We start from the raw sequence: 27478 nt of genomic DNA on the forward strand, positions 1-27478 counted from the left end.
TAGTAGTTCCGCCACCTTTATTTTCGGAAAACAAAAAAAACCGAACACACGCAAAACTGGATTCCCAAAAGCAGTCGGTCACCCTGCACACAGCAGCCTCTGTTCTTGCCTGTCACTGCATGCAAATGAAATCCAAGTCTGTCCAGGGAATAAGGTGCACCCAGCCCAGGAAACTGCATTGCCCTTTGCATTAAGTTAAAGACAACTACAAGAAAACAAGAGTGCTGGTGGTGGCAAGGAATAAAGAACAAGATAGAAGAGCAAGTGGAAACCAAATAGTGGCAAGAACGTCTAATTCAGTCCTAGATGGTATCATTTAAGTTACACCAGTTTGAAGCACCTGGCACCAAGCAGCCTAACATTTGGTACCAACATCCACAGGGTGTGACAGCTTTACATTCTGATGTCGTCGTGCATTATCAGTGGATAGTTTGGGGAACAGCAGAAACAAGAAAAACTGATGGCAACTGATCACATGTTACCTAGGCATCTGTTGGTCTGAAAAATGTTAGCTGCTTTGCAACAGAACCCTCTCCTCTCCAACTTCCCACCACCACCAGAATAACCCCCAAACCCTCCAGAAGCTACAAGAAAATAGTAATTTCCATGATAGATCAGACAAAGCATCAAGCATGCTGTCACTAACAACCAGAAAGATTCTGGCTGGAAATAAACTGGAAGAGAAGAACAGTTGATGAACTTTTAGCTATCCTTTCCCGCATAGTTTGCAAAGAGCAAGGTCAGGGGTTATGATCCTTGGACTTGTTTGCAAAGTTTGACGAGAAGAAGTCACTGCAATCAAAGGGATTAAATACTGTTTGTATTTAAATGGGAATTTGAAGCTGTATGTGAACACATTTTATTCCAGTTGTTTCACACTTGGGTCAATCCCAAGGAGGTTTACTCATAAGCAAGTCCCTGGCTACATAGAAGCCAAGAGGTTTTAGAACAAGCAAGCATAGGATTGCAGCTGCTGGGTGTAATCCAGAGAAAGGCATGATGACCTCACTGAAATCCAATGCCAGCAAAATACACAACCCCCATATGGCCATTTAGCTTCCATTTCAGTCAAAAGTCTCATGTCCATGGTGCTGGACTATATTTTAAAGATTAAAATGCTTTAGATCAAACATTTCCCTTCCCTAAACAGTTGTTTTAGAAGCAGCACTTGTAGTACAGGTAAACTTATGAAGACAAACTTTTGGCAAGGGAAAACTTGTTATTTTAAAAGTCACACACAGTGAAAACTGAATTAAATTTATATTCTTGCTATTTTTCTTCCCGCTTCCACTGGCATATTGCCAGGGGCAAGTACAGTAGTACCTTGTTTAACAAACTTAATCCATTCCTGAAGTCCGTCCTTAAACCAAAGCATTCTTAAACCAAGGCGTGCTTTCCCACATGTTCTGCTTCCAAGGCAAGGTTCACAAACCAAAACACCTACTTCCAGGTTTGCAGCGTTCTTAATCCAAGTTTTTCATAAACTAAGCTGTTCTTAAACCAAGGTACCACTGTAGTGGCTTAGAGCAACTTTTCCAGCTACCCTTTGACATATCTGAACAGGAACTGCAGTAAAAGTGTACTCATTTGCAAGGCTGAACAGGCGAAACCACCCCAACCCATCTTTGCTTTTCTTGCCTCCTCACAAAGTTACAAACTACAATCTTCTTGCAACGATGCTGTTTCCGTAGGATCTTGGGATGTCCTCACCATATAATATTTTGCACTTGGTCAGGTGGGGCAGGAGCTGTGTCTATTGACAGTGCCAAGAGCAGAACACCATTCCTTTCAGAAGACACCTCATGAACACTTTTAAGGTAGATGTAGCCCCTTCGAAAGTGTGCTCTGAACTTTGATCATGACTATACAAAGTGACCTGATTTTATACACCTGATAGGTAGGAAATGCCTTTCTGCTGCAAAAAGCAACTAGCCCCTCCCTCTGGCCGCAACTAAACACTCACTCCAAACATATAGATGAAGTCTGGAGGGGCCTGTGCTCTGCTCTCCATCAAGGCTTTTGGGGACAAAGGTATTTGTAGATCCAGGCCACCTTTCCCCAACTTGGTGCCCCTCCAGGTGCTTTGAACTCCCATCAGCCACAGCCAGCACTGTTGTAATGGCTGGAGCTGACTGGAATTGTCGTTCAAAACATATGGAAGGCAGCAGGTTGGAGAAGGCTGGTCTAGGCATTAGGCTTCCTGAGATCTCCACTTGGCATGCCCCTGAAATCCCATGACTGGTTCTGAAGGGTGAAAAATGGCTTCTCTAAATTAATAAGAAGCACATTAGCTAATTCAGCATTGCTGCAGTTAGCCATCACTAAGCCTTCAGGGTTGCTGCTGCTGCTGTGCATTTGCAGAAGCCCCAACTCTTTGCACTTTGTGTCAAGTGTAATAAGGCCTTGGAGATTTGGCGGCTTCAAAACATCCCCTATTCTGGTTACCAAATAAATAAGGGAAAGGTCCGTAATGTGCTTCTGGAGGGCAAAGGTTGCTGAACTCTGCTTAGAAGGTGCTCCTTCCCCTTATTAGGGTGCTGTGCGCCTTAAATAAAACCAAACAAAAACAACCAAAAACCCAACAACATAAAAACCATGCTCCATACCATGTTGCCACAAAAATGGCAAAAGTACTAGCTGCTTCACAATGAGGATCATTCCATATGTCATCAGTAGTAAGACTCTGCAGCAAAACTTGTATGCGTGTTTCTAAAAATGCAAACGCATGCTAAAGTTGTATCCAGGAACCTTCAGGTGCCTGTTTGTAGGAACAGATTCCCTTTCTGCATCACAATGCTTGCCAAGGAGAGACAAGGAAGGCATAACAGAAAAATTATCCTTTTTGCAAAAATGCAGCACAGCTCTAACTTTTAGCTCTACCGTACCTGCAAAAGCTGTTGGGGGAAATAGCAGCTGTGTCCACATTTACCTCCAGTGAAACATGATGCACTGGCAATGTGATGGCAAGCGATGCAATCAATGAAAGCAGCAGCCAAAGCGTTCCTTTTCATCTCTGGCAGGAACTGCTGCACTCTCAGCTCTGGGTTACGCTCCCCTTGCAGCTGCAATATGCTGAGTGTATCTGCATCAAGGCCAACAGGCAGGACCAAGAGAAGCCCATCTTCCAGAGGCAGACACACCCACCAATTTCCCCTGAGATGGTATGGACTGAACTGACAAGATGTCTTGGTTCCCTGCAGTAAAGCATCACTAATCAATAAATCAACGGGATTCAATCAGTGACTGTACCAAAGTCATCCATCCAAAATTCCCTATGGTCTTCCCTCAGTCATAGAATCATAGAATTGGAATAGACCACAAGGGCCATCGAGTCCAACCCCCTGCCAAGCAGGAAACACCATCAGAGCACTCCTGACATATGGTTGTCAAGCCTCTGCTTAAAGACCTCCAAAGAAGGAGACTCCACCACAGTCACTAGACTCTAACGTGGATAGAAGCCAAAGGGTTTCTTTTTGGAAAATGTACAGACCAAGTGAGGTGAAGCAAGACACTCTTAGGTTCAGGAGTTGGCTGAAGATGGTACCTTATTGATGGAGGCCACAGTTGCCTTAAGGACATCTTAAACGCTGTAATGCCATCTTTCTCCTTTTCTAGTCCTCTACACCCTAATTCGTTTGTTTTCTTAAAGACTCGGGCAGCATCAACTATGTATGGTTAGCTTGGCGGTGTGGAGAAAGAAGAGGAAACACAAAACAAAAAGACACCTAACCACCAAATGGAAGGGAAAGGATTACATTAAACTTTAACCTGGCCATCTGCTCGTAGGTGGTGCTCCCTTTCCTTTAGCTGTTCCCTGAATCATTGTACAGAAAGTTACATTCTAGACCCCAAGGACTTCGCTCACCTCATAAGGCACCAGATGTGGAAGAGGAAAACCACTATTCCCTCTTTGTCCCTGAATTTCTGCCCTTTCCCTTCCCCGTTACCTCTGCCCAGCCAACACAGACTCCAGAAGAACCTACTTCCCCAAGAAGCCTCTTCAGAACTTCCTTGAGGTCCTATGAGCTCCTCCTTTCCAAGCAACATGCTTCAGCAACCTAGGCCTCAAAAAGAGCAAGACTGGCTTGAACTGAGCAGGGTAGGGCACAAAGCCTATCAGCTCCACAGGATGGAGGACAGGAGTGAGCTTGACCTTGCTTAGTGGTACTAACGGTGGCCATTGTCACAGGTCATCCACACTGCAGACTAACAAGTGTTCCTGCATTTGGATCTTTGAGCTCACAGAAGCTTTGTTCCAATGGAGCAAACATAATTGAGGTTCGGCTTGATCCATTCACTTCAACTCTCCCTTTCTGAGCAGGCTTTCTAGGCCAGCACATACTCCCTCAAGGCACTTTTTGTACACACACACACACACACACACACACACACACACCTTCACCACTTCTTGGCTCTTTTCTGTGGGTATTGTACAGAAGAGCAACTCCACCAAGCCTCGCAGCCTTAGGCCTCTACCTGTTGTTGCCAGTCTGGCTCTTATTGAGCATTTCAGTCAAGAAGAGGTGCCTCAGCTAGAGCCAGGAGAACTTGCTAGGTAGATATAATGCCAGAGATTTTGATGTTTCCCTTCTTGCATCACAATCCACCAGGAGCAGAGACAGGAGGAAAGGAATTCTGGGCCTGAGCATCCAGGTTAGGTTGCCCACAGTACCGATACATGCAGTTCCATTTGTGGTTTGTGTCCTTAAGTCCCGACGATGAAGGCCATGAAGGTCTATTTCTCCATCCTCCAGCACAAAAGCCATTCTCCAAATTCAGGCGAGCTGTCTGCTCTGTAGCCACCAATCCAAGCCATGTACAGGATGGTTCCTCTGCCTGGAGAATGAATGGCTCCACATGCTTTCCAGGGCTTAAGAGTCCCATCACAATCCCCCCCTAAACTGGAAACCACCAGAAACATAAGCAGGACAGCTGCCTTTTGAAGGATGTTGACCAACATACAGAGTTAATAAATAACAACAACAAATGTATATATCCTGAAGTAGTGGTCTGAGAAGAGCTCCCTAAAAAGGGAACCAATCACCTTTCCAAACAGCTCCCTCTGGCCTAACCCACAATTTGGGGGAAAGGGTGGCCAGCGTTAGTAAAGCGTCAGTGTTAAAAATGGGACCGGCCAACCCCCTCCCCACCCCGCAAAATTGTATTGTTGCAGTGGCTTAGAAAAATATTAAAGGCTCCTGCTCCTGCCTTCCCAGTGCAACGTATTCACACTCAGCAGCTGCCTTGGGGCAGCGGGGAGCCCTCCCCCCTTGTCTTTGCCCCTCTTCCCAAGTCCTTCAAAGAAAGCGGCACACAAATCTCCCACGAAGCTCCATGGCGTCTTGAGCCCCTTTTCCCAGCAGGCTGTGAAGGCAACACGGACAACAATCCCCAGCCCTGCTTCAAGTTTGCTCCGCTCCTGCTCCCACGGCTCCCACCGCTTCATCCTTGGCTTGGGGCTCCATGTAAATGGGGGGCACTGAGGAGGGCTTCTTGGATCTAGGAGAAGAAGGAAAAAATGAGCTGGATACGAAAAAGGGAAAGGGGTGGGGGAGCTAAAGAAGTGTCTCGGGCCAGAGAGGACAGCATGGAGAGAGGAAAATAAGAAGCTGCCTTGCACCAGATAACCCCATTTGTCCATCTAGGCCAGTGCTGTCCATCTGGAAGCAGCATTGCTAGGCTTCAGACATCCCCATTCCACTTAATCCAGGCTTCCTCAACCTCGGCCCCCCAGATGTTTTGAGACTACAATTCCCATCATCCCTGACCACTGGTCCTGCTAGCTAGGGATTATGGGAGTTGTAGGCCAAAAATATCTATAGATGGAGATGCTGGGGATTGTCTGAGAGCAAAGCATGTGCTCTGCCACTGAGTCAAGGCCTCTCCTCTTAATAACTGCCTGGAGAGGAATTCTGGCTTTTCAAGTCTGCTTCATGACTACACACAATACACCCCCCCATATATCTCCACCTTTGGAAGCTGCCTCCCATCCCTTCTCAGTCACCTTGCTATGGTCTCCCAAGATGGCTCTGAGTCAGCTATTCTCGCAGCCCTTCCTGCTGTAGCTACCTGGTGCACACGGCCACCTTTCCAGGAAGCTGAACTGCTAAGCAACCATGGCGAAGAATGGCGTTGCCTCTGCTTCTTTCCAAGCTCCTTGCAATTTTTGTTCCTGGCACCAGGTGGCAGTAGTGGCAGTGGCAGCAGCGGCAGCAGCAGCAGCAGCAGCAGCAGCAGCGAGTTATGAAGACACAGAATTATAGAATTGGAAGGGACCCTGAGGATCATCTAGTGCAACCCTTTGCAGTGCAGGAATATGCAGCTGTCCCATACAGAGATCGAACTTGCAACCTTGGTGTTATCAGCACCACACTCTAACCAGCTGAGCTTTCTTAAAACATGTGAGACCACATAGGCTCAACTAGCTTGCTTGGGGAGCAGGATCTGATTTGACGGGTAAGCTGAGGAAATTCTGGGAGAAACATGCAGAGAAAAGCTGCCCCAACTAAGCAGCCTGGCACTAACATGGGGACCAGGGGGAGTTTCCCCTGCCCACGAAGGAAACTTACGAATAAGGAGAGGCAGGCACTCCCACTACCAGGAAGTGGTTCTTCTTCCGGAAGAGGCGCCACAGTCCTTTATGGTTCCCACGGACATCCAGATCCCAGATGTGGAGACACTAAGGACAGTGGAGAGAGGACATCATACAAGCAACATGCCATCAAGGTTGAATCACCCATGTGATGGAAGCTCCAGAATCTAAGTCGACTGGGCTGCCTTCCAATTCCCGTTCTGCACTGGCTTTGGATTTACAGAAACCCCACCCCGTCCATCTTATGTCACAGGCTGGGCAGGCAAAGAAGTTGGAAGTTACCTTTGCAAGCTGAGTCCAGGTGGTGAAATCTGCCTCCTGCTCCATCTTAATGTACATAACGTAGATCTTCCCTTCGGTGTCGGGTACAAAGGAATCCTCACAGGGGTTCTTGCTGTGATCCAGAACTTCTGCCTCACTGAAGGAGGAATTAAAATAAATCCGGGACCGTGAGGACAGACAAAAAAGTGAAGAGATAAAAGCCGTAAGACTCACATGTATGAACACACGCAGTGGTTTCCAGCAATTTTTTTTTAAAGTGCCAATTAGTCTGTGGGGAAAAGTAAAAAAGAAAAGGCCGCAAGTTTGTGGGAAGGGCTCAGGTTGCTCCTATTGTTGAAGCTTTGTAGTTATACGTCGGACAAAACATTCAAAGTGACTACATTGTTCTTTGGGACCCTTCCCCTTCGCGTATTACATGGGACGCTTCCAGCCCTTCACAACGACATTGGTTAAAATCCACCCACCCACTTCAGAGATTGACTGATAACATTGTGATCCAATTGTGCAAAATTCCCGGCTACCACTTATTGTTTTTCCTCTTACAGTTGATGCTGCAGCACATACACAAGATGCCACACCTTCCACAAATGGGGACACTAGAATACCTCTCTTGTAGGCATGGCATGCTAGCAAAATCAATCCACGCAACGACAGCAGACACAGCCTGCCCGTGATCCAAACAACTCTAAGAGCTGTATAGATGTATCAGCATAATTTTGATGCTTGCTTCTGTAAAACTGAATAAAAACATAATACCCTCCCCAACAACAGACAAACAAGTATTCATCTCCAACATGAAACAGTTCCTACACACACACTCATTAAAACTTTGCAAAATATCATCATTTACCATCAACATGTGCCCGATTTCCTAGCATTCAAGTTACCTGAGCAGCCGGTGGATTTCAATTTCATATGCATCTTTCCTTAAGCTGGGTGATGGAAAGATAAAGACAGACAGTCAGAGGGGGTAGGGGGAAGAGAAATATTGATGCTTAACACCTTAGAGGCAGTTTGTTGGGTGTCAGCATCCTGCTTAGTAAATCCACTGCAATAAAACCACTATTTAATTCCACAGTCCACCTTTGCTACTATGAAAGGCATTCTAGGATAGCCATCAGCTTTTTGACCCTATTGTAGGAACACCAACGTGGGTTGGGGTAAAAACTAGAAAACGGGGAAGAAGATAGTATACTCCAGGAAACACAACTCATCAGTTGGAAAGGAAAATAAATGTATTTTTTTTCTATTTATGAAGAAATCACCTTCCTGCTAGTATTAATCTCCTAGAAGTAATAGTCAAGTAAGTTTTATTCAGAGTAGACCTATTGGAACTAATAGGCCTACCTTAGCAATCTTCATTGATTTCAATCCATCTACCCTGAGTAAAGCTTAGCTGACTACCACTCTATGAATTTTAAAGGCCACCCACAGAAGAGGCAACATATTATCAACTTTTAGGGCATTCTGGTTCAGGTAAAGGAGTGAGTCTCAGCTGGAGAGGTGCATAAGCCAGGAAGCCCTAAGCCTGGCTCAGAAAGTCAGTCCCAGGTGCCCCAGGGTGTATTAGGGCTCATTCCGCAGAGGCTGAACATACTGCACTCACCTCTCCACATTTTTTATTTGGACGCTGGGGACAGTGTTGAACTTGTGCTTTTTGAAATAGGCTTCCTAGAAAAACCAAGAGGCAAACACATATTTAGGTGTCATCAGTCACCTTTCATGTACGTATAACCCCTTATTCCCACATATCCCTGGAGCACACTCGGGAGGGAATCTAGCTTGATGCACATGGGCACAGATACTGAGTCTCCACATCAAAAAAAACACTGCCCCATGGCAGACAACTATCCATAAATGATTTGTTGCATGGGAATGGCCACAGGGAGTAGTCAAAGCCTGAAATGCAGCTGTGTTAAGTGAATAAACAGGAGGCATCAGTTCATTTTGGACTAGCCTGGCAACTTGGGAGCTAGCACACAAATCGACATAAGAACACAGAGTTGTATCCAATGCTAGACCGACTCAGAGCAGAGTCACCACACTGACTAACTGAGGTTCCATTATTTTCCATGAATTGACTTTCAGGAAAAGTTATTTGGACACAATGCATTTGGACACAAGGCATTTATCCTATGTGGGCGTTTAGGACACACAATTATCACAGAGCAGGGCCAGGCCCAGTCTCCCCTTCCCAGCATTGTCCACATGCTTGGGAGGATGTCTGCAGCAGGGCAGCCTCCCAAATCCAGGCAGGTGGTCCCCATGAGATGAAACCCCGAGTGCTCAGGGTTCCTGCTTGCTGGGATAGCCCCTGTGTACTGGCAGGCAGTCCTGCTGCAGACATCCTTCCAAAGATGCAGAGACTGCTGGGCAGAAGGCAACCTCCTCTCATGCCTCAAATGATGATAGCTCTGTGCTTTCAACATCAGAACAGGACTCGTATGGAACTGCTGTACTGGCTCAGATGAAAGATGATCTAGCCCTACACTCTATTTCTTGAAAGTGGTGACCCCCAAGTTCTCCTGAGGCTGCCAAGCTAGGCATGAAGGCTTAGACTTCTCTATTGGTTCCAAGGATGGGAGTCATCGCTCAGTGGTAGAGAACATGGTTCAATCCCTGGCATTTCCAAGCAGGACTGGGAACACCCCCTTGCCTGAATCCCTGGACAGCTGCTGCCAATCAGTGTAGACAACACTGAGCTAGAGAGACCCATGGTCTGAATTGGTCCTATGTTCCTATGAGAAACCTCCTCTGCACTTCTGCTGAGTTCTCATGGCCTACAAACGCTTGCATAGGTGCATGGGAGGTCAATATGCACAGATGATGAAAATAAGCAGCTTCTTTCTCCAAGGTTGAACTGCAGCTGGGGAAATGCAGACTGCTCCAACCGTCCTTGTCACCGAGTAACACACATGTCATGACCTCCTTGAGAAGAACAAAGAAGGGGAAGCTAGCAGAGACCACAACCGGTGGATGTGGAAGCAGAAGGCAGCCAGCAAGGGGGTTCCCTTGGCAGAAGCACACATTGCTGATGCTTCTCTGTTCAGGTTGATACTCACATGGAAGTAGCCGTTCATGTTGAGGCCAACGATGCCAAAATGGTAGGAGCGCGACACGTCCGGAATGAGGCATTCGCGGCCTTTCCGCTGCTCCGGCATCCGCATCCACATGTCCCAGTCCCAGAGCTGGAGGGAAGAGAGCACAAAGTAGTTGAGTCCATTGTGAGAAAGGGCTTCTCGGAGAGTCCCTGGTCACATGGTCAGGGGATTTGAAGGTTGTCTAGGTTCCAAAATTCCAAACATCTCAGTACTCACCATTTTCCTACCTGGTCCATTTGTTCAACTTTACAAAATCTAACAGCCTTTGGGGGGACATTCTACTTTATTTCCATACTAAGTTAGAAAGTGTGAACAAGTATATCTTGCCCTTTAAAAATATTTTAAAATGCTGATAAAAACTGAAGGCCTACAGCCCTGACGCTCTTAAGAAGGGATATCTCTAGTATTTATGCCTACTGCAAAGGGTAGCCATTTGGCAATAGAAAGAGCAGGCCTTGTTTTACAAGGGAAACCGAGAGGACACTGACCTTCTCTGGTGTTGGCCATTTGGGCTCCAACTCATCCTTGTAGAGAGTCTTCCTCAATACCCAGCCCAGCCCAGGCATGGTCTCCACACGGTACAAGAGTGAGGGGTCCTCCGCTGTGTGCTCATATCCCTAATTTTCCAAAAAGAGAAGCACCTAAGCAAACTTCCATAACAAGAGCATATCATGAAGTCCTTCACCCTGATTTGAGGTGGCGGGAGGGAAGGAAGAAGTATGTTGATCACAGGAGGGTGATGCAGAAAAAAGGAAAGAGGCAGGAAAGTGCAATGAAGAACCAAAAGCAAGACCCACCTGGTCATTCCAGGCAGAGATGCAGTACAAGCTGTCGTCTTCCTCCAGCAGATAGATGGACTGGCTTAGGAAGCTATACATCAAAAGAAAACAATTCAAAAAGAGTTAGAAGAAACATTGTTTAAGCCAACCTTAATGAGGTTGATGAAAGAGGTTTTTTGATCATTGATCAACCTAAGGTCAGTGACATTCTTTTACAAAAGTATCACACATGGAGCAAAGTCATGATTTGTAAGTCAGGCAAGGGGGTCAAATCAAGTGGTGCGAATGGATCGATCTGAGTAAATACTAAGTATGACCACAAGGGTTTTATTTATTTTATACCTTACCCTTTAATCTAATGCACACATTTCTGGAGAGGTTGACATAAAGGATTGGTCTGAATTACGGCTAGTTTCCAGCCCTTCGGAATCCTTCCTGATGGGCTGGTTTGTGAAACCAGTCTCATACTCCCTTTACAATGGTGTTGCATTCTCTAAGTCATGCAGCAAGTTGACCCAAAGTGACTTTGGTCAGAATGAGCAAAGACATCAGGACCCAGCTAGGGCTCATTGATGGGTTCAGATAATACCTGAAGAAGTCAATGGAGATGTCCAAGTCCTCTTCTAGAACCACGGCAAATTTGGCATCCTACAGAAAAGGTGGAGCACAAAGAGAGAAAAGTGAAGGTGGTGAGCAAGGCCAATGAGATACAAAGTTCAGAAGCAACGTTCTTACCCAAGGGATGCAGGAATTTTGGGGGACCCAGTGCTCCTAGCAACAGTTCAGTTTCAGAACTATGCCAGCTTGATCAGTGCATGAAGGTACCACCCCCTCCACAAGCACCATATAAGAGACAGCTATGTCACTGTGCATGTTTGTTAACTGCCTGCTGAACTAAAAAAGCCTCTGCTACATCATGTTCTATGACAGGTAATCATTAGAATCATTTATTCAGGACAGAATATCCTCCCCAGCGATTGCATACAAGGATATAATCAAAGGTAGAAGTCACTCTCAGAAGGGGAAAGTGGGGAAATGTGGTGGAGATCACATACCGGGTGCAAGTTGAATGTTGCTGTCAAGCTGGCCTTGTAGTGCTGTGAGAGGAAGACGATGCCATCTGTTACACCACTATTCAGAACTCGACTGATTCAGATCAGTGACTCGGACTTGCTACTGAAATACTACTTTACAGAAGTCATATGTCTCTATCCCCGCCTGACAAGTGTGGTCCATCTAGGGTGGTAACATCAGCCAGAGAGCAGGTCACCTCTATTACGCTTAGGCATAGCAGCAGGAGTTTCATGCAACTTTCATCTGGAGTCACACCAGGTTGGTTTTTTAAGCTCAGTCCCAGACACAGGCACATTGCTGGAGAACAAAGACTGGAACACTTGAACTAAAAGTTCTGTGTGGTCCAGTTGCTTCACAGCTGCCAAGCATGGTTACTCAGGTCAATCATTTGTAATGGGGCTCCTAGGCAAGCAAGATGGCTGCCCCAATGCATGGGCATGGTTTCCAAGGGGAGAAGAGAAAAACAGGTCCCTCACCTGGGAGACTCGGGCATTTTTGATGCTGATGGGTGTGTGCTGGATTCCCTTCAGGCCAAATAGTTCCACCACATCCATTGGCTCCTGGAAAGGAAAGGAAACATATGAGATTCACACTCCCACAACCCTGGTTCCTTTTTATCAAGGCAAGGAAAGCATGGCTACATATATTTTTGACTCCTTAAAGAGGAGTACAACAGACTTCAAAGACTGATCGATAAGGTATTGTTACCACAAAGGTACAGGAAGACAATTGGTGTTTATTGCCCTTGAAATGAAAGAAAGGTTCCCAAGTGCTTTTAGTAAGCCAGAGTCTATGGTCAGCATTCATGAGAAGCAGCAGGAAGAAGTTAAGGTTTACCTCATGCTGTCTGATGTAATTGCAGTAAAAGCTGCACTCCTCTGTCATTTACTCCCTAGTAAGTTCCAGTGAACTCCTAGCGCAGCTTATTCCCCAGGTAAAGTTGCCACCTCAAGTTATTTTCATTAGTTTTCTTACCCGTCTTTCACAGTAAGGTCCCAGGGTGGGTTACAGCAAGAGGGTGGCAGAAGGACCAAAAGGGCCCCCCCTCTGCTTATCTCAACATCCAAGAGGGTCTATGGGGAGGGGGCGGTCTTTCAGATATTTGGGGCCTATGTCATTTCGGGCTTTAAAAACTAATGTGAGCACTGTGAATTGTGCCCAGAAATGAACCAGACGCTTCATATGTTAATTTGGCTGCTGCATTCCAGAGCAGCTGGGGTTTCAGAAGAAGCTTTAAAAGGCAGCCCAAGCAACAACTTGATGCTCCACAGCTGCATTTTGCCTTTCTCACTGGACTGGGAGCGGGGCAGGGAGGATAGAAGAGACACTTGTTTCTCTGAAGTAATGGAGCAGGAAGGGGAAAGGAAGATCTCAGCAAATCAGAAGTAGCACCTCAACAGAATTAGATGGGATATTTTGTCAATAGGTGGATGTAGAAGGTGCAAGCTCAATTCCTGGGTCAGCCCTGAAGGATTTTTTAAAGCACATTATTCTGTGATCAGAAAGGATGCAAAGTTCTTGATGAAACGGAAGAAGGGACTCACCTCATAATATCCATCAATGAAGACTGTTATCATCTGAGGATTGACTCCTTGTGCCGACAGCAGCGATCGCAGCATCCTATGGGAAAGAGGAACAATTTTTTATTCTTTAATGATCTTTCCTGCTATATAATTTAGAGAAACAAATGACTGAATAAAAACAAGAGTAACTGTTACACAGCAAGAGGGCACGTCTCCCCCTCTCCAAAGTCTTGCACACAGAAAGCTAGCTGGAATATTTCTCCCCATTTGCTAGTTTTCTGCCTGCAGGGAGACACTGAGGCAGAACCACTATTCTGAAGCAGTGAATATCAGGGTTCTAAACAGGAATATGAACAGGGATCCTCCATGAGTACAGAAGTTTCCCTGTATCAGATAATCAACTTACACAAGCTGGAAGGTTGTAGCAGAGAGGCAGAGAGGAGATGGAGCTAGTTTGCTTGTCCCTGTTATCCTGCCTGTGCATTTACTCAACCCTAATTGCAACACTTGAAGAGGGCTAGAAGCCAAGGCTCCCACATTCCAAGCCCAACAAGGCTGTCCTAGGTGATATTCTGCAGTCAGCTCTGTGGCTCATTGTTTTGTGCTTGCTCTCTCCTTTCCACCACCCAGCTAAAGGGTACATGGAGATGCATGCCAGGAATATGGGTCTTTATAAAGGAACTTGGAAACTTGAGGTTTCTACACTTATCAATAAATGTGCAAGGGCTGAAGCTGAATTTTCAATTTCCGACTGCTGTGCTTAGAAACCCCAGCCAAGTGCCCTGTCAATGGGCCCAAGGCAGTCTCAACTCACCTGTACAGGTAGTTAGGTCTGTTTCCTGCAATGACAGCAACAGGCACATCAAAAACTTTGTTGTCTTTGAGCTAAAAGTAGAAGAAAGATCCTTAAAGCAGATGTTTCAGAGGAAAAGCACAAGTTGTCCCCCAAACCCATTCCCTCTTCCTATTCACACCCATATAATTTCTTGCTCTGGAACATTTATAAGGGTAAACTAAGTTAGCATAGTACAGATTTTCTTATGACATGCCAAATAGAGCACTTCCATCAGCCAGGTACCCTTCAACTGTTTCCAAAAAAACAATCTTCCCATTTGCTCTTGAAATCCACCTTACAAATTAAGCAGCCCAGAACTGGGAAGAGACCCTCACAATTTGGATTAATTTTTGGCTCTCAAAATAATAATAATAATTTTATTATTTATACCCCATCTGACTGGGTTTCCCTAGCTACTCTGGGCAGCATACAGCACATTAAAAATTGTAAAACATTAGGCATTAAAAATTTCCCGATTCAGCCTCAATCTGTTAGCTCCATCCTCCATCCTCCAACCACCTCCAGACATTCACATAGGAACTTCACCGCCTTCACTGGTTCTAATTTAAAAGAGGTAGAGCTGGGTATCATCCACATACTGATGAACACCCAGCCCAAACCCCGATGATCTCTCCCAGCGGCTTCATATAGATGTTAAAAGCATGGGGGAGAGGACAGAACCCTGAGGCACCCCACAAGTGAGAGCCCAGGGGTCTGAACACTCACCCCCCCCCCGGCTTTCTGAACACGGCCCAGGAGGAAGGAGCGGAACCACTGTATAACAGTGTCCCCAGCTCCCCCAGAAGGATGTCATGGTCGATGGTATCAAAGGCAGAGATCCAGCAAAACTGGATTTAAGGCGCAGATATGCAAGCAAAAGGAACGAGAGATATCACTTTGAGAATTAGAAATAATGCGGAAGAAGTGGCTGAGAACTGGGCAGAGCATGATGGGCAGTAGGCCTTTACATATTTGAGAGTCTTCACAGGTCACTTGGTGACTTCCATCCATAGTCTTACAGAGCTCTCAGCTGGCTGCTTAGTTAAGGAGATCCCAGGAAGGCCTTTGTGCTTCCTCATCAACTTCCATTCCTGGAAGAGGTTGGGGAAGAAGGGGGCTCTTGCTCAGGCCTACTCACTGGGTCCGGATTGAACTCTATAGGTGTGGGGTCCTTGCAGCTGCAGACACTGCCATACCCTTCCACCTTACTGCAGAACCGCTTCCTCCGCCGGTTGAGCTCCGTGTCAGGCCAGTGGCATTCGGCATCTGAGAGTACAACAAAGGGGGTTATTTTGAGACAAGTCTCTACCAGGTTCTCACTACAGATGCTTTAGAGGAGGGGCAAAGAACCCTTTAAATGCATGGTGTCACTGGGTCATCCCAACCCTTGCCTCTGCAACTCCCCCCTTAAGAAGATGCTCAGGGAACGGCGATGAAGAACCAGCAGGCCATACCTTCCACAGAAGTTAGCTGGACTTCAGTCTTCAGCAAGACAGGCTCTCCCCAAGAGGAAAGCACTGGGGACTTGGCGTATTTTTCACCATAAACCTCACCTAGAGAGAAGAATGCATGTCAGGGTCTGCAGAATATAATTACCACTTGTACAACCTGGCACTAGGCTGCTGCTGCTGCAACAACATGCATCTTGTAGAACAGGTAGGGAACCTTTGGGCCTCCACATGCTGTTCAACTCCCAGCTCTTCTGGCCAATGGTCAGAGATGGTGGGACTGAGCCCAGCAAGGTCTGGAAGGATACATCTTCCCCATTTCTATGCAAGATCCATGACCCTCAGCAAGGAAATCAAGCCAGGCCTGCCCTCTTTCTGTGCCCTACTGGGACCGCTGCTCAAGGCACCCATCTAGGGTGACCAAGTGGCACTGGAGGAATGGAGACACCTCTGCTTTTATTGTGGTGTAGAAGAAGGAACTTCTTTCCCACATTCTCCCATGAATATGGGTCAGGGGGAAAAAACAGATTCTGACCTCCTTTCTTCCCCACAAATGTCCACATGTCCCTCCAGTTGAGGGAAGCCGCAATCTGACTCCCTAAACTCTTCAGGAGATTCTTCGCTGTATCTTTAAGGTGGAAGGAGCCCTCATCCTGAAAAATGGAAGAAAAGCCAGGCTGTAATTACATAGAATTTCCCCTCTATTTTTTGTAATAACAATCAATTTTTTCCCTTCTGAGTTTGTCACAGAGGCACAACTAATGTCACTTCAAAAAAAAAAAAAAGTTAAGGTCAAAAATCTGTGCTTGATAAATTTCCAGAGTTTTAGAGCCTATTCTCAGCACCACTTTACCATTTTAGTTAAAAACTGTATTATTTAAACAGAAAGATAAAAGCATAAAAGAGCACCCATAAATGGGTGCTGCAAGAATAACAGCAGTACTTAGCTTCTGCAATTGGAACTAGTTAGTTCAGCCACCCAAGACAGATGTTGGCAGCTAGGCCAACCCTTTAGTGTTCTCTCCTTTTCCCCTTTGTTGCCTCCTGATTTCTAAGGAGCAACAGGGATGCAACCATAAAGTGAAGCCAACTCCAGCAGCCCATTGCTCATGACAGCATTTGTTGTCTTGGCTGAGAACAAGTTAGTAGGTACCACCACAGTCACTTAATCGTTTGGCTCAAGAACATCTGCAGAGCACGATCTTGTGAATAAGAGGTTGCATCACACACTAGTCCTACTCAAAGAAAGTCCAATGAAATTAATGGGCACAACTATCTTAGGTCCATTATTTTCAGTGGGTGTATTCTGATTAGGATACAATCCTAATTATTTCATCAAGAAATATATTTAAGCTTTAGACTTTCTTTAGTTTTTTGCCGCTCTGGGTGAACCACCCAGCATATCATTCATTAAGTAAAGAGAATACAAAACAATACCATTCACAATAGTAAATGTACAGCAACTGCATAAAATAGAAGTCCATATTGTGTTATAGCCACAGGAAAGTAAATAAATCAGTAGCTGCAAAGCTAAAGTTAGTCCAAGTCTGCCTACTCCGAATATTTTGAAGCGTTTCATTTCACATGACTTTGAAAGAAAATAAAAAGCTACTGAGCATATCTGCACTTTTCATCTCTATGGAGCAGAGAAAAAAAAGAAAGAACCAAAACTCCAGCCTCCCCACCTACCTTAATTGTGAAGATAAGAATGCGGCCTCTAGCTACCATGTTAAGGAAGAGGACCATGGCTTCGTCCTCATGTGGAGAGTAGGTGTCGAAGACTCTCTTCGCCATCACATGACCCTATTAAGCATTCATACACAAAAGCAGATTAGATGATGGCCTCAGTGGATGGATGAGTCCTGCTCAACTGCTGAGATCCACTAATGACAACAAGAGTTTTAAACGCAATCAGCTGCTTCTTTGGAAAAGAGTCAGCCAAAAACTGAAGCCAATGTGCATCTTCCTCATGTTCTATATAAGCACATGGTGGGACTTCTACGCACGTTTTTAAAGTATATTTTTTTCACACACGTTTCATCATAGGATTCCAGGGTGGGTTGCTATTCTGTTAAAATTATGTTGGTTAAAAAGAAAGAGCAAGTAGAACAAGTCCTCCACAGAGCCACTTGCAGCTTCCCATTGGAGCAGCAGACTAACATTGGCGTCCTCTAGTGTCTGAGCAAACAGGCTGGTCTTTATCTCACGCCAACATGAGTGAGGTATCTTCATACACCACTTAATTTTTTTCTTAAAGCAAGCCACAGGGCTGGAAGCAGCACCTGGCATGGTCAAGGGGCTAAAAAAGACTGGGCATCTGGGAAGGCTCCTTGGGAACTGAGCATGGCTTTCCTGGCAACCCCTGCTTCTTGGCTTAAAGTCTGCCAAGCAGCAGCAGAGGGTGGAGAGGAAGCTGCCATTCTGGATATCCCCATGGTGCCCAAATGTAGCGCCACACGGGGCATTGTGGGGTTGTTAAAGAGACAGGTGGCTTGCAGGCCTCTGTTGCAGATTGCTGTCATGCTGTTGCCTGCTAGGATGCCACCAGTGATAAGGAGAACGGGTGGGATTTGGGTCCCAAATCTAGAAGAGCAGGCTTCAGAATCAATGATGCAATCAGAGCTATTTCTAATTTCAGCGACTTCCCTACAGTTAACCAGTCACTTCCGAACAATTGTAAATACATCTGGCTTCTGAGATGCAAAGTAGCTTCTTTCAGAAAGTCAATCTATGGCTTAATCACTTACTGTAGCCTGATTCAACACAATCACGTGGATGCCTCTGCCTTGCTCCCGGGCTTCATCTTCCAAAACCTGTACTATGATAAAAGAAACTATAATAATACTCTATCCCTCTAGCTGCCACCACACCCCTTTGGCACAAATAAGCTTTCTTGCAGGAACGTCCCCCACTAGTTGCTGAAGTCCTGTGGCCCCAAAGAGTTTACCAACGCATTTCTTGTTTAAGGAAAACCACCCAAAGTGTAGACAAGAGAATACAGTAAGCTTTACACCAGGCTTCCTCAAACTCGGCCCTCCAGATGTTTTTGGCCTACAACTCCCATGACCCCAAGCTAGCAGGACCAGTGGTCAGGGATGATGGGAATTGTAGTCTCAAAACATCTGGAGGGCTGAGTTTGAGGAAGCCTGCTTTACACTGAAGAACTTGAAAGCTGAGGTTCAAATGCCACATCAGATGACAGTGGTTGGTGAAATACAGTTATAAAAACAGAGATGGTTAGCTTAATGCTGGACTGCATCTCCCATAATCCAGATTTTGGACTACAACTTCCACCATGCTTCGCTACTGACCATGCTGGCTGGGGCTGAAGGACGTTTGAGTCCAACATCAGCCATTAGTTCCCTGCCCCGGCAGAAAGAAATAGTAGGTAAGCACTGTAATCTTAAATCCATGTACCAAGTAGTAAGCCCTCTTAAACACAGTGCCATTTACTTCCAAGTAAACACATACAGCAGGGATGGGGGAACATTCAGCTCTCCAGATGCTGTTGGATTCCGGCTCCCATCAGCTGCATCCACCATGGCCAATGGTTAGGGGTGATGGAATTTATAGTCCACCAACATCTGGAGAAGCACAGGTTCCCCATCTTCAACATGTGGGGTTGTGCTGCAAAGCGTAATGAGCCTCTCTGTTTCAAAAGGTGCTGTGCTTTGCTCTGAAGCCATGCATATGAGAACTTCCAGTTTCCCCATTTATTGCATCTCCCCTTATAGCTACAGCAGAGTCTCTCACCGTCGTCCCATCCACTGCCACATAGACTTTGGAGCGGCTGGAGTACACCTCAATATCCAGAACCTTCCTGCTGTTGACAGGTCGTCGAGGGATCTCTGGGTTCTGCAAGCCTTCATCTAGGGAGGGGAAACAAATCATTTACTTCAAGCTACTGATAAACTCTGTTTTAAAAACCCCCACAATCAACTCACTCCCTGAAAATATAATCCAAAGATCTAGATTCCAAGAGGAGAATAATACAACATATGTTTTCACCCCCAAGTTCAGGGAAACTAGATATTTAGTGGCAGCCTCCCATTTGATGTCCCTTGAATATTTCTCTCCTTCCATTTAAAGGTTTCATTATCTAACAGAAATGCTCCAAGTGGATGATTTGACCATGCGGATGAGGTTCTTAGAGGTCTCCTTGGATGGATCTGAATAACTGGAAGGTGTCATTAAGCAGTTACATCCATACATCTTTCTCTAAGGAATTTCTTCTCTCTCTCCAAGCCAGCTGTAGAATACACTTTAAAGGACTTTTCATGCAAAGCCGCAGCAGACCACGAACAACACTATTGTATCTAGGAATGTTGCATGCTACCCATTAGACAGGAGATTTAACATGCTAGGGCATGCTGAGCAGGGGAGATACCAGCTTGACCTCTGCTGTAAAGGACATTCTGCTGCTGTCACCTAGACACAACACTCCATACCCACCATAATCCTGAGAAGATTCCTCCTCTTCATTGGCTGCTCTTCTAGTGTCCAATATCAGCTTTATATTCACAATCACAGTCACTAGCAAAAAGAGAACAGCCCCCATCTGCAAAGCAATTAACATCAGACCATAAGTATTACTAATCTGATGCCTTAGAAGTCCTTCTGTCTTGAAAAGCATCTCCTGCATAGCAGGACATGAAAGCAAAAATGTAGTGTTGGCTAAAGAGCAGAACCATAGCTCTTGAATTATTTTGATGTACCTTTTACCTATACCTCTACTTGCTACTTCCATTCACATCTAAAAGGAGTTGTTTTCCCCAGAAAAAAATTACAGTGTCTTATATGGCAATGGGGGCCCTCCTACCTTCTTAAAGCTTGTCACCCATAACCGCACATTCCCTTTCCCATGCATAAAGGTGCAAATATATTCGGTTTTCTCCCGAAAGTAACCAGACATTATTTAAATTCCTTAGAACTGAGTTGCTGGCATTTGGAGATGGAAATCAGTTTGGGGTCATGTGACAGATACTGCATGCCTTCCAACATTTGATAATGGCAATATCGTCAAGTGGCACACAATTCTTTAAATAAACTGCACTCGGCAGAGTCCAAGGCCAAGTGGCATGCCGCAAGGAGGATTTCAAATGTTACCTACAAAATACGTAGCAGAAAAACAAAAGCCTGTTCTGACATTTTGATTGTTGCAGAAACATTTGTCTGGTAGCCTTGTATTCCAAACAGACGCTTCCTTAGCAATTGCCGGTCTCTTCACTCTGATCCAAGAAAAATAGCTATTGTTACTACAATTCTCAATCCCGGTTTAGCCCACAGAACTAGGAAGATAAGCCAGAGGGCACCAAGTAACAATGAACTGCTAGATCATTATGAACGAACATTCTCTTTGCAAGGCATTCAACGAGAATTAAAAAACAAACAATCCCAACTCCCAACATCTGGCACCTCTTAAATGGGTGTTGTTGAAAACTATCCATTGTCATTACAGGCAGTTTTTAGCTTTCTAGCACAGGGTGTAGCAGCACTGTCTTACAACGATCTGTAGTTAATATCAGATGGCCATTCTCCAATATCAAGTTGACTTGCTGTTGACATTAGATTGACATAAGTGACATCAGATTTCAGGTCAGTGAAAACCAGCTGCTTGGAAGGAATCTGGACCCACTGTGTCTCCACAAATTGTTGCAAAGTGGTTGCGATGCCAAGGAATATGAATAAATGTGTAAAATAAAAGACCTACTCATGTGATGATGACACAAATGTCTACACTAACACCATGCAATAGAATGAAAAAATAATCTCCCCCCTTTCTATTCCCGCAACCGCAAGATGTCTATGACATTAGTGTCTCATACCGAATGTAAATGAACTGTAAAAAATACTATGAATTGAAAGTGGAGATGGTATATGTACTTTTCCTTTTTTATTTGTCTTGTAATTCAAGAAAATAGTCAAGAAATACTAATTATTTTTTAAAAATAAAATGTGTAGCCCCTGCTCGCCTATTGCTCCTGAAACAAAAGGCTGCACAACTTGGAAAGCTGATTTATGCAATAATATGTGATATATCTGTAAGAAATGGTTAATGCCACCCTATAGTCACCAAGATAAAGCCCCCAAATCAAGAATGGGGAACCTCCAGATGCTGTAGGACTCCAACTCTCCAAAGGGAGAGGACAGGAAAGAGAACCCCTTGGCCTGGAAAAGGTTCCCAGAGCTATGCAGCATTTGCCACACAAGTTTTTGCAAATAAACTTCGCTTCAGTTTGCTGTGCCATATCCAGCTGAAGCAGCCTTCTTGTGCAACGGATGTTAGCTTATATGAATGGGACTTCCCATTCCTCTCCCCTCTTCTGCAGTCTCTGCACCACCACCCCAATCTGCTCCGGTGATCCTCTGTAGCACATGGCTGGCAGGAAGATTTAAGTGTATTCAGTACAGCCTCATTTGCAAATATTATTTAACTTATGGAAACTGAGGTTGCCATAGCTGCAAGTTTTAGTGTCTCCTAGAAGTGCAGAATTTCAGCTGTCTCTTTCCTTACAGGTGAAAACATCCCAGAAGACACACTATCCACAAGACCCATAATTCAGATGCTTACGTAGCCTCTAACTCTGCTAATCTCCTGTAGGACACAGCAAAATGTTTTCAGAACACAGCAACTTTCCCATACCAAGACTCAGATTGTTCAACAGACAGTGACAGGTCCTTCAAGTTTTAGATATCCCTTTGAGGAGGCCCAACGCCACTGCCTCCATCACGTTGTTATGGAACTGTTGCCTACTGCCACAGCGGGTGCCATGATGAACAATCCCCCGATGATGCAGGAATACAGGGCAACATGGGTTTCTATGGGAACCCGAACTTGAAGAGCCCTGTCTGTGTGCAATTAAGGTGTCAGCTTTCCCCTCAACACTGACAGCTTTGTATTAAGCTTGCTGTTTGGAGACATGGGATCCAGACAAGATATTGGAACACATTTGCTATGCCTCTCTGCCTATTGCAATGTCACGTTTCTTGAAGGCTGCTGGAAGGTTGCGCAATTCTTGAAACAAGAACACCTGAAAATTTCGGTAAGTGTTTTTGAGGTCATTGCTCTCCACTGAACTTGCATGCAGTGCTAACTCTCTCTCTGCCTCCTCAAAGTCCACACTTCCCATGTGGCCCCCTTAATCCTCACGCCCAATTTTAGCACATTTTATGATGTGCATCTTCCAAAAAACAATTCCTTGGCGAATTATGTGTAGGATAATTTGGATTTGATAATTTTCTGATGCCCTAGAGGGTCATCTATTTTAGCATGCTTATTTTACTTGTAAACAAATGAATTCAAAAAATATTTTCTGAGGAAAAATAATAACACTGGAATTTTTTCTGAAAATATGACCTCCATTTACCCATATTTATATCCCCCTCCACACTATTTTCTCCAGTCCTCTCCCCCCTTTTCAAGTTTAGATTGTAAGCTCCTTTGGGGCAGGCACCTCTCTCTTGCTTATGAAGCACTACAAGATGCCATAGACATTGGTTATTATAAGCTTATAATACTGAGCTCATTCTCCAAGTGTGGTTCTCTAGATATGAAAAACTGCACTCTCTGTGCACAAGAGGGGAGGTGTGAACAAGCTTGAGGACAGCCTATGGTTTGCAGAAGTTCAAAAATTATTTGGAAAGCAAAGTTAAGGGGGAGCCCTGCAAAAAGGTCCACTTAGGATTGACCATGTTCAGTGGCTACAGAATGCTGAATGACTTTTGGGGTGGGGAATGGAGTGGAATATCATGGAAGCAACTATGGCTGGAGTATTCCATGCTGCAATATTTTGTTCTCCCTCATGATTTTGGAGACTCAACAGAATGCATTTCTTTCACCATTCAACCCCAACCCATCCTTAAAAAGGTAAAGGTACCCCTGACCATTAGGTCCAGTCGTGGCAGACTCTGGGGTTGCGGCGCTCATCTCGCTTTATTGGCCGAGGAAGCCGGCTTACAGCTTCTGGGTCATGTGGCCAGAATGACAAAGCCGCTTCTGGCGAACCAGAGCAATGCACGGAAACGCCGTTTACCTTCCTGCTGGAGTGGTACCTATTTATCTACTTGCACTTTGACGTGCTTTTGAACTGCTAGGTTGGCAGGAGCAGGGACCGAACAACGGGAGCTCACCCCGTTGCGGGGATTCGAACTGCCAACCTTCTGATCGGCAAGTCCTAGGCTCTGTGGTTAGTCACCTGTAATTAGGAAGCAAGGGCTGTGCTTTCAATGCTTAACAACAACATATAAAGAAGTAGCACTGAAAAGGCTTTCAAAACTTCCATATGCACCACAAACCCCTTTCAGGTAGCCTTGAGCCTCAGCATCTCCCTAGAAGTTATCAGCTACTTTCTTTCAGGCTTATCCCCCCACCTTTGTTTACTGTCCTTGCCGTAACTCTTGCCACCTTTCGCTTCAGCTTCTACGTCTCAGTATATAAAAATTTGCAAAAATATTTTCTTCCTCAAATTGTCACAAGACTGTCCCTTCTGGGGGCGGGGCAGGCAACTTAGTAGCAACCTTCTGTTGCATGAACGGATCTCTTGAAAAAGCTGCGCTACAGAGAACAGGGAGCAAATCAGTGCATCTAAAAAAATCTGTCTGAAAAAAACTTTTATCCACATCACTGTAAATCCACTGGTTTATAGGTATAGATGTAGCTAGATGGGGGAGGGAGGGAGAAAGCGCAACTCCCTTTCCATTTGCTGAAAGGTGGTCAAGGGTAATTGCACTCGTCTGCTACAAGCTAAGCAACAGAGATATCCCATGGCACCTTCTTGACCAATACTTATTGTAATATGAGCTTTCACAGGCCAGGGCTTTTGTAAGCAAGACCTCATGCTACAATAAAATCAGCTAGCTTTCAAAATGCCACAAGATCCTGCCCTTTTAATAGAAACAATGGAGAGATATCCTTTGGTACCTATAAAGAATCACTTTATCTTCTTCACTCCACTCGTACGCAGACCGCATCACCCAAAAGCATTTAAAGTCAACAGTCTTCTATTAATAATAATGCCAATCCTAATTGCACCTGATGCAGCACATTACTCCAGCAAGCAGAGCAGAACCAAGAGTCCCAGGGACCTGCTCTCTCACCTGACAGAGCCTCCTCAGAGCCCTCTGATTTGTCAGCTTGTACTTCCAGGCCAGGTACCAGCTGCGTTTCTTCCGTGGATTGGCTACTGGGTTGGGCTTCCACTCATCCATCATAGTAGGGCAAAACGGATGGAACTGGACACCTACATGAGGCAGCGCTCAGCATCTGGCCTCTCTGAGTTGCATTCTACCACCAACAAGACCTGGCAGGGCAAAGAAAGCAGAAGAAGTTGAAGGAGTGAAATTGGATGAGTCAAATGCAATATTGCTCCAAAGGTCTGAAGGTCCGGCTCTATGTCAAGGCAGCACAATATCTGCTCCATTAATGAAAAGAAAATGCAAGTGTGCATTAAGTGTTTCATTGACATAATTTATTCTGTTACATCACTTGAAAGCTGTCAAAATGTCAGAGTTTGGCAAGGAACAGGATAGAAGGAAGTCTTCCTTTGTTAGGAAGCTGTGGGGTAGAGGAATGAGGGGCCACTGGAAGGAAAGGGCCAAGGGGAGGACCAGTGGTCCTATTCCAGGCCCAAGCCCCACTTAGATGGTCTTTAGAGCTGCAGTGAGCTGGTTGCCACTTAACACTAAGTCAAACTATGTTTAGAATGGGGGGGGGGCAGAGAGTATATTATTGCTGCTTTGCTCTTCCTCCCATTCTGCTGTTGCTGCACTGGTGTGAGCCAAACTGTGGTTTGGCCTAGCGTGTTGTCCAAACCTGGGATCATGGTTTGTTTCACTTAAGACGAACCACAAGCCAAGGTTTGCCAGGAGCAAGACGATGCATGAACACAGGTGAGGGCAACACCCTAAGCTAAACCTTGGCTTTGTTTGCAGCAATCCCCTCTCTAGGGACCCTCCGATTTGTGCCAAGTCATGATTTGGCTTAGCGCTACATGTGAACCAGCTCATGGGGCACAGTTTTGGTCACGGCAAGATAATAGGATGCAGAAAAAAACAATTATCACCAGAGATCCTTAACACTTTCTGCAGGTGGACAGGACAGAGACTTGGATGGCACAACATCTAAGGATAGCAAGGGTGTGTTAGAGGTGACATAGTTTCTCACACTTGACCATCTTGACACCTCTAGGTCCTTGCAACATCTCCTCACTACATTGACCAGTGGATTAATCAAATACAGTGGTACATCGAGTTAAGAACTTAATTCATTCTGGAGCTCCGTTCTTAACCTGAAACTGTTCTTAACCTGGTACCACTTTAGCCTCCTGCTGCGCAATTTCTGTTCTCATCCTGAAGCAAAGTTCTTAACCCGAGGTACTATTTCTGGGTTAGCGGAGTCTGTAACCTGAAGCGTCTGTAACCTGAGGTACAACTGTACATGAAAGCTGTTACAGATAACACATAAGCGGATTCTGACTCTTAGGGGAAACTTCCCAGCTGCACAAGTTCTTCAACACCAGAAGACACCACCTAAGAAAGTGGTACACTCTCCTTTGTTAGAGGCTGGACGGCCACCCATGAGCAGCAGATTTCCTGTATTAGCAGAAGGCCTGACTAGATGAATTTTGAGGTCCTCTTTGAACTCTATGATATGCCTAAAACCAGAATCTGTGCACAACTTTCCCAATGCTAGCAAGGAGCGGGGAGGGGCTGTAGCTCCCATATGCTTTGCATTCAGAAGGTCCCAGCTTCTGTTCCTGGGGGCTCCAGATAGGGTTGTGAGAGACTCCACTCCAAAACTCTGGAAAGAAACTACTAGTGTGCTGATCTGGATGACCTGATTCCAGATAAGCCAGCTTCCTATTCCTCTGGGAAGATGGAAGCCTGTCACTACTTGCCAAAAGCTGAACAGATTATATACTTACTTATCTTTGCCTTCTTTAAGGAATGCTTGCTGTTGGAGTGGGAGCAGCGAGTAACCTTTTACCTGTATTTCAGTGGCAAAGGCTACATGTGTTTGAAAATAAATAAAAAACAGCAAGACCGGCTTCCAGGCAAGTATTAAAAGAATAAGGGAGGGCACTATTGACTACTCCTTTTCACACAGAGGGTATCGTTTATGGCACACTACATCAAAACAAAGGATATTTTTAGTTCGCTTTTATAACACCACGATCCATGTTCAGCTCCCTCAACGGAAAGCAAACCCGAATCGGCATTGCGTGTCCTGAAATGAACAGAGTGCAACACATTTGGAGGGGGCGGGGTGTCTGTGTTGGCTATCCTGGGAAAGGGACTTAAAAATAAGCCTCAAGCAGTAAACTCTGGTAATACGGAGGTTCCCCCATATTTCGCCGCCACGATTGCTAGGAAGGGCAGGCCGAGTAAACGTCGGAAGGGGATCGACGGCAGGTTCCACAAAACAAGAAGCATACCGAAAGGCGGCGGGTGGATGGTGATGGTGCAAAATGGATCACAGCGCCTGGGGATAAGGGGGGGGGGGTCAGCGGATTGCCAGAAGGGATCTCTCGTTCCAGCACGCTGCATGCAGTTCCAAGGGAATGTGGATCTACTCACGGCCTTGACATCGGGTCGAACCCGGCGCTCTCCCCATAAGCAGGAGCCGCTCACAGTGTGCAGCGGCGGCGGCGGCAGCTGCTGGTCTCCTCTTGCTTTTCCTCTCCGTCGCGAACCAGGCACAGGGACCTTCTCGGCGAGGATGAACCCGACATGCTCCTCCGCTTCCGGCGCGGGATATATAGCTCGCAGCCTGCTCTTAAAGGAGACGGCGGCGGCAGTGGCTGCGGCAGAAGAAGGAGACGAGCCAGCGGGCGGCGAGAAGGGGCG

General features: G+C 45.6%; 1 protein-coding gene across 1 annotated transcript; it reads right to left on the minus strand.

Moving 5' to 3' along the window:
- POMGNT1 (protein O-linked mannose N-acetylglucosaminyltransferase 1 (beta 1,2-)) lies at positions 1-27470 on the minus strand. Its single transcript, XM_083509593.1, has 23 exons — positions 27209-27470; positions 24731-24933; positions 20087-20192; positions 19388-19503; positions 18382-18447; positions 17324-17437; positions 16170-16287; positions 15641-15739; positions 15325-15452; positions 14166-14236; positions 13373-13448; positions 12305-12388; positions 11810-11851; positions 11344-11402; positions 10773-10845; positions 10464-10592; positions 9937-10062; positions 8481-8545; positions 7762-7806; positions 6875-7010; positions 6570-6679; positions 3428-5499; positions 1-3284 (listed from the first exon to the last, which is right to left on the minus strand). Exons 2-22 carry the CDS (start codon positions 24842-24844, stop codon positions 5403-5405), a joined length of 1974 nt encoding a protein of 657 aa, XP_083365719.1. The 5' UTR covers positions 24845-24933; positions 27209-27470; the 3' UTR covers positions 1-3284; positions 3428-5402.
- Positions 27471-27478: the final 8 nt, after the last annotated feature.

Source organism: Podarcis liolepis (assembly GCF_965112155.1).
Source record: "Podarcis liolepis genome assembly, chromosome: 6".
Classification (NCBI taxonomy): Eukaryota; Metazoa; Chordata; class Lepidosauria; order Squamata; family Lacertidae; genus Podarcis; species Podarcis liolepis.